This window comes from Mustela erminea, chromosome 10 (assembly GCF_009829155.1).
Source record: "Mustela erminea isolate mMusErm1 chromosome 10, mMusErm1.Pri, whole genome shotgun sequence".
In the NCBI taxonomy this organism is placed as follows: domain Eukaryota; kingdom Metazoa; phylum Chordata; class Mammalia; order Carnivora; family Mustelidae; genus Mustela; species Mustela erminea.
The window spans coordinates 84,641,393-84,653,330 of record NC_045623.1 but is presented as its reverse complement, the minus strand read 5'-3'; the positions used below and the strand labels follow the sequence as shown (position 1 = coordinate 84,653,330).

Sequence of the window (11,938 nt, the reverse complement as noted above, 5' to 3'; positions counted from 1 at the left end):
CACGGACACACTTCGGGGGGACATTGTGGTTGCTCCAAAGCCCTGTCTCCAGACACTCTGCTGTGGCCTCGGCACCTGCCTGGAGGTGGTAGCCTTCGCTGCAGCTGTACACAGCCTTGGTCCCCACTGTGTACTCTTTGCCAAACACCATTCCATTCTTAGGGGCTTCAGGAAGCCCACAGGAAAGAGCTAGCAAAGAGAAAAAAATATTATGGGCATGTTTGCTTCAAGATGGTATTCTGAGAACATTTTTTAATCTTTCTTCTCCCCCAAGGCCCTAATAAAGTTATAGTAAAGACCAGTAAAGTAGAAATGCCTCATAACAATAAACAAAATGGGAGGATCAGCAGCAGCAGAGACTTCAAAAAACTTAGGGAGATGGAATGCAGATCGAAGTGTGTTGATAGATTAAGTGGCGCCGAGAAGCTGCATCTTAAAATATGAGGGAGCTATAGTGTGACACCAATTCTCCTCCATCTTTTCTTACAAATACAGTGTAGAGGTATCCAGGAATCTAGTCTCCAAATAAAATAGAGAGGGTTTTCTTTCCCACCTAAGGAAAAAAAAAATAGAAATCCCTTGAGAGAATCAGGGTTGCTCAGGTGTGAGATGGCATCTCAAAGTAAAGTTGTTCTAATTCTAGGATTTAAGAGCTCTCGGCCTAAAGGCTGCCCTCTGCCTCCTCATCTCTGCTACATACTCACAACTCAACTTCTTATTCACAAGGGAGACCTAGTGGGCAAAGATACCTGTATGTAATCACAATAAAGATAACCCACATCTGCCACCTGGAAAAATCAGCCTTGCCTTTCCTTTAAAATAGGATTAACCAGGGATCACTGTACATATGAAGACAACCAGTAGCATGAGAGACATAAACAAAGATAAGATTAGAAAGAGAAACAAATAGAAATAAAGTTCTCTTTTAGAAAACAGAGCTAACTCAGGAAATAGAAGATACATAAGCTTTAAGCTTTTGATTGGGAGGTATCTGAGAAAGTCAAGGTGACATATTGTATTCATAAAATGAGAACAAAGGGCTTTGAAAAAAGAACAATGACAACAGAACAAGGAAAAGCTCTTTTAAGTTAAAAATATGATTGCTAAAATAAGTATTAAGATAGAAGGGCTGGAGATTAAAAGGAAAGGGAATTTCCCAGAATATAGACCAAAAAGACAGAAACCGAAAATGAGAAAAAAGGACTGAAAACATAGGAGGTCAACATCCAGGAGGTCCAACTTCCAACAGGTCGGATTTCCAGAGAGAACAGAGATCACAGATGAAAATTTCCTAGAGCTGGAAAGACACAAGTTTTCAGATTGAAAGGGAGCCAAATGGATGCAAAGAGAGCCATTCTTAGATATATCATCATGGAATTTCAGAAGATGAAAGACAAGTTCCTACAAGTTCCCAGAGAGAGAAAAAAAATAGGACATCCCTGCAAAGGAATGAGAATCAGATTGGCATCACATTTCCCATCAGCAACAATGAATGTCTAAAGATAATGGAACAAATTACTTAAGGAAATGATCTGTAATCTAGAATTTTACCTGGTTAACCTACCAAGCATTTATGAGGGCAAAAGTAAAGACATTTTCAGACATTTAAAGACTCAGAGAATTTCCTTCTTGTGAACGCTTTATGAGGAATTTACTTAAGGCTATGCTCCATCAATAAGGAGGTAAAAACCAAGAAAGGTATGATATGGGATATAAAAATATTAAAAAGTGGTAGTGCTAACACAGGAGTACAAAGAAAAAGAATTTCAAGGTGACAGCTCAGGAAACACAGATATGCAGCACATGGTCGTGGTCATTATAAGGAGTAGGGTCAACACTATGTTTATTGGAGGAACACATATTACTTAAGTAGGAGTAGCTTGGGTTGCCTTTGAAAGAAATCAACACAAATCATGTTTCCCCTTCGATAGTTCAGGAGCTACTACAGATGGAGGGGAATTAATCAGGGTACCCGCTGTTGTCCCTCAACTACCCCCTCCTCTATAAGTTGTCTAGAGCTCAGACCTTCCTCATTCAGAGCCAGCACAAGCAGAGGAAGTCCCCATGCACATTGGCGAACAGTGATCCTCAATGCTACTAGAACTCAGAGGAGACACAGGGCCAGGGCTTCATTATGATACAGGGAAGGATGGACTCTTCAAGGGGACAGGGATTGGGATATCAAGATAGAAGAAGGTTTCAAAGACTGGAAAACAGAAGGAATGAGTAAATAGGGAGGAACTGAGGAGAAAATGTGGAATGAAGAAATGAGAAGCATTTGAATAGGATGCTCTTTTAAAGTCTAAGTGGCAAGACTGTAAGCTCCTTTGGTGGTACTAGAGTAGTCAAACTGTGATCAATGAACAGCCTTTGTTCCTTGAACTTTTCTGAAGAAATACTTAGGTTCGTACTGATATTTTGCATGAAGGGGTCAGTCAATCTGGAGATAGCAGATGAAGGAAGTGGATAGCAGTCACTTCTCACTGCTCTTGGCCCAGCTCTTCCCGTGCAGATAACTAAGAGGACAGAGGATACCTTCCCAGTCTGAGACACTAAAATCATGTCTCCTGATCTCCATGCCAAAACAGTCCCTACTCCCTGAGGTATGAAGGGCACTTCTTGTGGGTAGGAGAGGAAGGGACAGAACCCAAGAGGAAGGGACAGAATTGAAGTAGGAGAGGAAGGGACAGAGGAAGCTTATGGTGGAATGAGATCTCTGAGGGAGAGAATATGTAGTGAAAGAATGGGTTGGGGAATGAGAGCAAAAGCACTAGAAGGCACAAGATCTCTACTGAGATATATTTGTTGGTGGAAAGTCATGGTTTGGAAGAAGCAATATGGAATTGGAAGAATGCTGGGCCTTTCCTGGCCCTGGGTTATGGGGACCCTTTACTTGAAAGGGCCCCAGCATTCATGTTCTTAGAGGAGAGCCAGTCTTTGTGGAGGGAAGAAGTGAAGACAGCTTTCTGGATAGTGACCAAGGGTGTATGCTGGTTGGCCAGGGAACTGGGATTCCAGAGAGCTCAGGAGGAATGGCTGAGTGCAACGACATCAGTGGGAAGCTTGGGGCTGGGACTGGGTACAAAATAGTATGGAGATGAGTACAAAAAAGCCTAGAGGGGCTTAGTTTTGGGAAGTTACAAAAGGAAATAGAGATGAGAGGCATGGTGGTTTTCAACTAGCGCTTCAGAAGAAAGACTTGTCTGTGTTGATACAGTTAGAGACAGGGAGACCAAAGCCAAATGACATTTGCCATTTGTGATCAGTCTGTTCTCTGGGACCTTTTCTTAGGGCATCAAACAGAATGCTAAATGACACATTGTTTGGGGAATCTCAGGCAGAGGCGAGAAGGTTGTGAGGGTCAGAGATGACAGATGTCACTAAAGAGTCTGTCACCACACTAGGAATCAAAGAACAAGAAACAGTGTCATTTCCTGTTTTTGTCTGTATCATTAGCAAAATTTTCCTTTCCTTTTTATTTATTTTTTTAATGCAGTACACAATGTTGTGAATGTGGGAGAAAAGAGGACTTTCACGTGCTGGTAGAAGTTAGGTGAAGGCAAATGTCCTCGAGGGCAGTGAGTGTCAAAAGCTGTAGATTTTGCATAGATTATGGTTCAACGATCTCATTTCTGGGAACTTATTTTAAGAAATAAATGTGGATGTTCATAATGATGGAATTATGAAGATCTTAATAGCAGTGCTGTTTACAGTATCAAAAATTGAAAGATTCAAATGACCATTAGAATGATACTTAAATACATGACAGTTTTTCCGTACCACTATGCCACCACTGAAAATAGTGACAACGAAGTATATTTAATTATGTGACAGATGTTAAGAAAATATTAAGAGCTTTGTACACCGAGGATGCCATTTTTATAAACAATACATAAAAGATCAAAGGAAATGTGCTGAAATGTTACACTGTGATCTCAGTTGATGGGATAATACGTCATTTTTCTTCTGCCAAGTTTTTATTCAAATTCTGGTTTGTTAACATACAGTGTAATATTAATTTCAGCTGTAGGATTTACCGATTCATCACTTACATGCAACACCTGGGACTCATCATAACATCTGCCCTCCTTAATCCCATCACCCATTTAACCCATTCAACCCATTCAACCCCCCCACCCCGCCCACCTCCCCTCCAGCAGCCCTTTGCATTATCTATAGATTCCTTTCCCCCCCAGATCTCTCGTCTGAATTATATTACTTTAAGGGAAAACAAATCCCATCAATTATGAAAGGCAATGCATGCAAACACCTGGTACAGATCATGGGCTTGGTTGTGGGCAATGAATATGGTGAGCCTCTGTTGCTTCCTGGTCACCTCTGCCCCTCACCTCTTCTGATCTAATGCTTCCGCCAGCCCAAGCTGCTCTGCATATCTTGTGATCTCTCTCCATTTCGGGGTTCTGCAAATGCTCTTGCTGTTGCCTAGAATGTTACCTTGCCAGTGCCTGGCCCCAAACACCCCACTTGCTCTATAAGCCCAAGCCCAGAAGAGGGGAGCCCTCCCTAGGGAGAAGTAGGTCCCATCTTACTTCTGGGCTCCCACAACACTGTTTGTATTCCTGATACAGCACTTCCTTCCTCTGCCATTTTGCATTTATGTGGCTACATATCCATCTCCCTCCTTGCTTTGAAAACATTGAGACTGTTTTATGCATATGTATATCCCCAGGGCTTGAGATCTTACAGATCCTCAATATATGTTCATTGAAAGAATGAATTAATTATCAATGAGGACACCCACATTTGGAAGTGATGGTCCTGGGATGAGCCCAAGAGATGAGGAGGATCCAAGCCACGTGTCACCCTCTTTCCACATGCTCCTCACCTTGACAGAGAGGAATGGCCTCGCTCCACAGATAGTAGCCCTGGGGGTGCCGGGTACAAATGGCCATGCTGTGTCCCACCAAGCGGTAGCCGGCGTTGCAGCCGAAGTGGACGGAGCCTCCGGGCTGGGTGCTGGGCTGGCCCAGAAGGAAGCCATGGAGTGGAGCCCTGGGCAGGCTGCAGTAGGGAGCTGGACGACAAAATGAGGCTCAGGGGACCACACGCAAGCAGGAAGACGGCTGTGTGCTTCCCTGCATGCCCCAGCTCCTTTTCCCCCCTCCCCACCCCATTTCCTTGTCTTTGCTACTGCTGGGTCCTCTGGTATTTAGGGAGGTCTGAGCAGTTGATATTGAAAATGGTTGATCAGTGTAGTAAAAGCCAAAGAAAAGGAAAGAAGAGAAGAAGCCATGAAGCCCTGGATCTCTTTCGTGGCCCAGATGCAGTGCGGCCCACGCTGCTGAGCTCAGGCTCTTGAAACCCATCAGCTCCTGAAGAGGCGCGGGATCTAGATCTGGGCAGTGAGGGGCTGGCTCCATGACAGTGTGACTGGAGGGGTGTGGACTCTGGGGTCCTGGTTCTGACCTTTCCAGGTCTGTGACATGGGACACAGCCCTGAAGCTCTTTGAGGTCCCCTCTCCTCCTCTGTGTATTGGGATGGGAAATGGCCACCTCCTAGGCTTTTGGACAATTTAAATGGGATTGTGTTTGTAAAGCCCCCACCCTCGTGCAGGGCATCTGGTGCTCAGTAAGTGGTCCTTCTCCTTTCTGTTGTAGGGGGCCAGGGGAAAGGGAGCGTGGCAATCCAGGACACACATCCACAGCCCTACTTCCCCCTTGGCACATGGCTTTAGCCAATTTCATTCGTTTATTCGACAAACGGATGTGGAGGGTTTATTACGTGCCAGGAGATGTTCTAAGTGCTGGGAATACCACAGTAAGGAACACAGGCAAAAATCCCAGCCTCAAAAAACAAAACAAAACAAAACAAAAAAATCCCAGCCTCAGGGGGCTGACCCTAAACATTCCTTCCGGGGATCCCCAGGGGATGTTCTGTGAGGCCGGGAATGGGGGTGACCGGGGAACACTCTGACCGTGTACTTCTGTTGGCTCGAAGACTCCCCGCCTCGGTCTGCCAGGCAGGCATGCGACAGGGGAGGATGAGACCCCAAGGTGAGGTCCTCTGACTCTTATTTGGCGATCACATTGCTCTGCTGGTGAAATGGGGTTTGAAAGCCCTCCGTTCCAGGCCAGATGTGTTTCCTGGCTCCTGCTTTGCCACCTGCGTTGATCAACCTATGTGTTTACCTCAATCAGAACAGTCTCAGGTATAAAATATCCTGAGTCATGGCGACGATGTGTGGGCAAAGTACGCAAGTCTACTGTATTTTCATTAAGTTCTAATGGTTTCACCATGTAGTGAATCAACTTTCTATGAACAGGTATTCCAGTTACGTCTGACTCATTACCCCCAGATGTGATCAGTCTTTCAGAACATCAAGGAAAGGGCACCTCCTGGTCACTTTTAATTCTCCGTGTAGTGACCATCACACTGTTGTATCTCCCCTGTGAGAGCAGCTGCCAGGAACCCCTGGAAGCTGCCTGAATGTCCCTGACAGCTGCTGTAAGGTTTCTCTTTCATCCCAAGGACACTGAAGCCTGGAGAGGGTAAGTGACTTGTCTAATAATCATTTGGCTAGTTGGTGACATAGCTGATCACTTCCCTTGGGGCTCATGAAGCTACCCTTCCTTTCATGTGCATGGGGGAAAGGATTTCCGGTTCAGTTTGTGGAGAACATGGACTCTGAGGTAGAAAATGTCCTCTTTCTAGGCGCCCCTCAGCCTCATCTCCCAGAATGCCTCGGTGTCTTTAGTTAATTCCTCTCTGCCTCCATGCTGGCGGAGCCCAGCCAGTTTATGGACACACTCCCCTTCAAAATGGGCACTGGGATGCTTATCAAGTTTTCTTTCCAACCACAGACAGTAAATGTTATTTCAGATAAATGTCATTTCTTCCCCCCATCTTCTTACATTTCCAGCGATCTTTCTGTACTCCTTATAGACCATGGCGCTGGTCAGCCGCCTGCCTGGTGTGGCCCTGGGTTTGCCTCTGCCCGGCAGTTGTGGTGGACAGAGCAGAAGAGAGGCCCTTGGACTTAAAATATAGGCCATCTTTTGCTGTCTGGCTAACACTTCCCAGTTGGAGACCCATGTCTTAGGGTTCCTCAATTGTAAGGAACTTGTGTTAACATGTCAACAACGTTGGGCATAGGATCACCTTAGAGATATTATCAGATGATATGTAATAAACTTATCCAAAAGACCAATATAGGCTGGCCATAGGAGCAGAGGAGATGGAAGAGCTTATAGTGGGGAAAGGAGCAGAAGAGGGTAGGTGGAGACTGTTGGGGACACTTGTGGAGCTGTAGTGAGAGAGGTTCAGAGGAGAGAAGCTATTAGTTCCTGTGGAGGGCCTCTGCCATCGATGGGGATATGGCCCATGGCCTCCTTGGGTGTTTTGTGTAAGCAACTTCAGGGGATCAGGGGCTGGGGCTCTTCTTATGTGTCCTTATGTTTTACTCACCTGAATACCTAATCTTAAAGCCCTTCCGGTTGTAGGCGTGGTCAGATGACCAGCGCAGGTACACAGAGTTGCTTGAGCTGGTGACAATCAGGGGAGCTGAGTAATTCCCACTGAGGGCTTTCAGCAGAGGACTCTGTCCGGAAGGACCTGGGTGAGAGTACAGGACACAGGATGACAGACACGCACAGTTGCAAGTGAGTAGGTGCCTTGATTCGATACCTCAAATGCAACCACCTCTTGTTTCTACTCCTCAAGAAATGAGACTAGGCTGAGACAGTCAGGGTCAGTGCAATGGTCTGTTCTTCTGTCCTTTCTTTGTATCCCCAGGTACTACACTGGGTGGTCTCTCCTCCGGAGCCCTAAAGCAGTGCTCCAGGATGTCACTGCCAACCTACAGGAGTCGGCAGGTAAGATGAAATCTATTTGCCATCTTGGGACTTACCAACATCAAGCAGCTGGTTAATGTAAGAACTGGTTTGCAAACTGGGAACTTCTACTTTGCCACCTACTTCTCACATGCACACTTAAAATAGCTCAGTGCTTGTCATAGAGAAAAGCTACAGTCAAACATCATGTCTCAATGTCATACATAAAAGAGCTCCTCAATATTCCCTTCCAAGGTTCTTCCAGAAAGCCCTCCCTCTTCTTTTTTCCTACATTTAATGCCTGGGAGTGTGTCTTAAGGTGGCTAGTACAAGGAAGGCAGAGTGTAAAGCTCGATAATCCATAACAGGATTTATTGCCCTGGAAATAGCCCTGAGTGATGGTTCTGATATCTGCCAAGACAGCTTGTGGAAGCTTGGCAAAGATAATGGGACACATTAAACAAAATAGAGCCATCGGAGCCACTGTGACAAACTGTGAAGGAGGGGGTCAGAAGGCTCAGAAAAGTGGCATGCCAGAATAGGTCTATCACATCAGACCAAAATGCCCACTAGCTGACCGTGTCCCTCAGAAGGACCTGGGGGAATACTCCAGTTCCTAAAGCAACGAGGAACACACTGATGGAGGGGGTGAGCACCAGCACCATCGACAACCTGAGTAACAGCTGTCCTCTATCACCTAAACTGATGGAAGGAGATACTGTCACAGAATTGGGCTTCCTAGTATTAATGGGGATGAGAAGATTCTAGAATACAGGAGCCAGGCGGAGGCACTTAACAGTCTAAGTGAGGCTAGTGTAATTGCTAAAATGGGAAGCAAGGTTGGAATGGTAGCGGGGAGGGTCTAACCTATAGGATCTATGGTGGTGTCTCACAGAACATGATATTCTTAAGGCCAAGATAGATGGAAATCCCCCTGATATATGAATATATGAACAAAACATCATGAACATATAGTCAAAACAGTGAGGAAAGCTGACCCCAATGGAAAGCTGCAACCTGTCACTCAATTTGGAGACCTGAGCCAGGTTCCATTTCATTCCAGAACACTTTGGCTGAAGGAGAAACAGGGTTCCCATGAAAAAGGACCCAACAAAATGGCATCAACTTATATAGTAGTGATTGTCTTTGCCCAAGAAAAACTTACTGCTATTTCCTCAGGCAACTGAATACTGGAGAAAAAGGAATGTTCAGGTATTCCAAAGATTTTGGATACAGAATGTGAACTGATGCTGATACCTGGGAACCCAGAACACTATCATGGCCCCTCTGTTAGAAGTGTCTGAGGGTTGGAGCTGGTAATGAATGGAGTCCTGGCCCAGGTCCATCTCACAGTACCAACTTAACCAAGTGGTAGTCCTCAATTGTAGTAGCTATGCCAGATGTTGTATCTTCATTAGAGCAGATTAACACTGCCTGGGTTGCATGAAATGCAGTTATTGATCTAGCAAGACGCTCTTTCCAGACCCATCAGAAAGGAGGATCATAAGCAATTTGCATTCACAAGATAGACAACAGTATACATTCATGGTCTTGCCCCAGAGCTATGTTAATTCTCCTGCTCACTGTCAGAATATAGTATGAAAAGATGTGGACCATCTGGACATCCTGCAGGATATGACATATTGACTCTCTCTAGGAGGAGATCGTATTAATTGCCTCTGAGGAGCCAGAAGGGACAATTAGTGTAGATGCTTTTGTAAGACACAGGGCTCCAGAGGGTAAGAGATAAGTCCTACAAAGAGGCAGGTGAAATTTCCCTAGTGGTTTAAGGACACCTGAAACATTCTGTCCAAATTAAAGAGGAAGTGTGCCTTTTCCCTTCTACTACAAAGACAAAAGCATAATACTTGGTAGACTCCTTTGAGTTTCAGAGGTGGCATACTCTTCATGTGGGAATACTGCTGTGATCCATTTATTGGGTGACATGCAAGGTGCTAATGTTGAGTAGGGGCTGGAGTAAGAAAGCATTCTGTAGCAGTACTAGGTGGCAACAAAGCATCCCTGCCCCATGGGCCATACAATCCACTGGAGCCCATGGTATTGGGGTTTCTGTGGTAGAGAAAGATGTTGCATGGGGCTTTAGGAAAGCTCTAATGGGGAGGTAATGGCACAGATCCCTAGGGTTCAGAAGCAAATCTGCCATCTGCAGCAAGCAACTATTCAACATTTGACTGACTTACCATCAAAGATCTCAAACTCATCATACTGCTTCTCACTGAGAAAGTACTCCACTGTGAGGGAGATGTTGTAGTCGGGTTGCACTCTCACCAGCCAGGAGCAGGTCTGGAACTGGGGATAGCTTCCTGGGTAGCTCTGACTCAGGATCACACCTGTGGAGTCTGTCAGAAGCTCATTTGTTGGGCAGTGTACTTGGAAGAAAGAAAGAGAAATATCAGGTATATGGGATGGAAAGGGAACCAGGGCCAACACATTTCCCTGGTACAAAAGACAACCACTGGAACATGAGTATTTGAGAACATTCAAACAAGACCCCAAGGCCCATCATTACACTGCTCCATGGCATGAAGTGACCTCAGATTCTGTGTCAGTGTTACTATGTTGCCGGGATTCAGGCCTGGTCAGTTAGTTGGCATTACTTCCTAGCTCAGATATGGTCTTTGGAGTAAAACTGACAATAATACAGACAGGCAGACAAGAGAAAGTGTCCCCAAATCCAAGAGTTATTCTATTAAATGGGATTTATGTGTACAAAAAGAGTATAGGGCAGATGTAAGTATATGGAGCTTTGAGTCAAACACATCTGGATTTATAGCCCACCTTGGTCCCTTACTAGCTGTGTGGTTTTGAACCAATTATTTCCTCTCTGTGCAATGGCATCTCTACCTCTGATGCAGAACGGTAACACCTGCCTTACAAGGCTATTGCATTATATAACATATTATACCATTGTAAATTAATATTATAATATCTATAATATTATAGGGAACAATATATCTATGGCATGCAACACATTGTCTTCATAAACTGTAGAGATGATAATGATAATGATGTAATTATACCAGGAACAGAAGGAACCAGCAGAGCTTGGCTGTGGCCTGATTAGTAGTATTAAGATAACTTAAGAAAACATGGTAGCTTAAGGAAGACAGTCAATGTAGAATTTGGAAAAGGAGTTGCTGGAGGGGCTAGATTGGATTTCCTGTGTCTCACCAGGGAGGCGAGAGAAGATGCTGGTTCTGAGGGGCCCTGCACACCCTGGCTGCCAGAGGGGTGCTCTCTCCTGCAGTACAGGGACCTGTCACTACTTCCTATGTGAAGCCAACTTCAGGATGATCTCCCTCCCTTTGTTCGGGCTGCGGACGTCACAGTTAGGTTTTGAGGACTGAATCATCTTCTTCAGGCATGAAAGAGGCATGGCCTGGGCAGCAGTGGCAAGTGTCCCAGTCACTACAAATGGAGAAATTGGGATTTTGCTGTGTATGTGCCTTTAACAGGCTTCCCGAATGTACTGGATTCTAGGACACTGACAAAGGAGAGCGTCTGGAACTGCACAGCCAAGGGCAATCCTGAATCATAATCTGAGATGAGGCTGTTCTGGGGAGGAGATTGAGCCACTCAGTCTCCACCTGTCTCCACTGCTTCCTTCAAACCTTCTGCCTTCACAGAAATGGGACTTGCTAATCAGCACGGGGTCTGGGCTAACAGGCAAAAGTGCTTGCTGTGACCCCAAATTCACACAGCGCATCTGGGACACCTTTGAGTAGCTTTGCAACACACACACATGTTTTTTTTTTAAAGTACTCTCTATGCCCAACATGGGGTTCAAACTCACAACCCCGAGGTCAAGGGTCACATGCTCTACTGAGACAGTCAGGCACCCCCCTCCCCGCCCCTTTTGAATAGCTTTGAAAGGTACTAACTAGCTTCTCCAGAGAGAACTTCCTTCTTATTTGCAAATGGGGAAGAAAAACAAATGGAGGAAAACAGACTTGATTTTGAAATGCTCCTCATTTTACAAAACTGATACCTCCAGGTCCCTGAAGTGTGGTGATATTTACATCCCCCCAAGCTTCGTGGTACCCTCCAGCTGTTACCAGGGCTGCTCTTGAAGCTCTCCCCCAACTGAAACTCCCCCACTGAGGGGAAACAGGCATGATTTCTCAAA

At 45.3% G+C, this 11,938-nt stretch overlaps 1 protein-coding gene across 6 annotated transcripts in view; it reads right to left on the bottom strand.

Annotated features, from left to right (window-relative positions):
• CSMD2 (CUB and Sushi multiple domains 2) overlaps positions 1-11,938 on the bottom strand; it is a 601,873-nt gene that overhangs the window by 68,741 nt on the left and 521,194 nt on the right. For all 6 annotated transcript variants that reach the window (XM_032302441.1, XM_032302440.1, XM_032302436.1 and 3 more), the window contains exons 47-50: positions 9,993-10,181; positions 7,427-7,573; positions 4,847-5,035; positions 4-189 (exon numbers count right to left, since the gene is read on the bottom strand). In XM_032302441.1, coding sequence (XP_032158332.1) covers positions 4-189; positions 4,847-5,035; positions 7,427-7,573; positions 9,993-10,181 — 711 coding nt within the window. The remainder of the gene's footprint in view (positions 1-3; positions 190-4,846; positions 5,036-7,426; positions 7,574-9,992; positions 10,182-11,938) is intronic.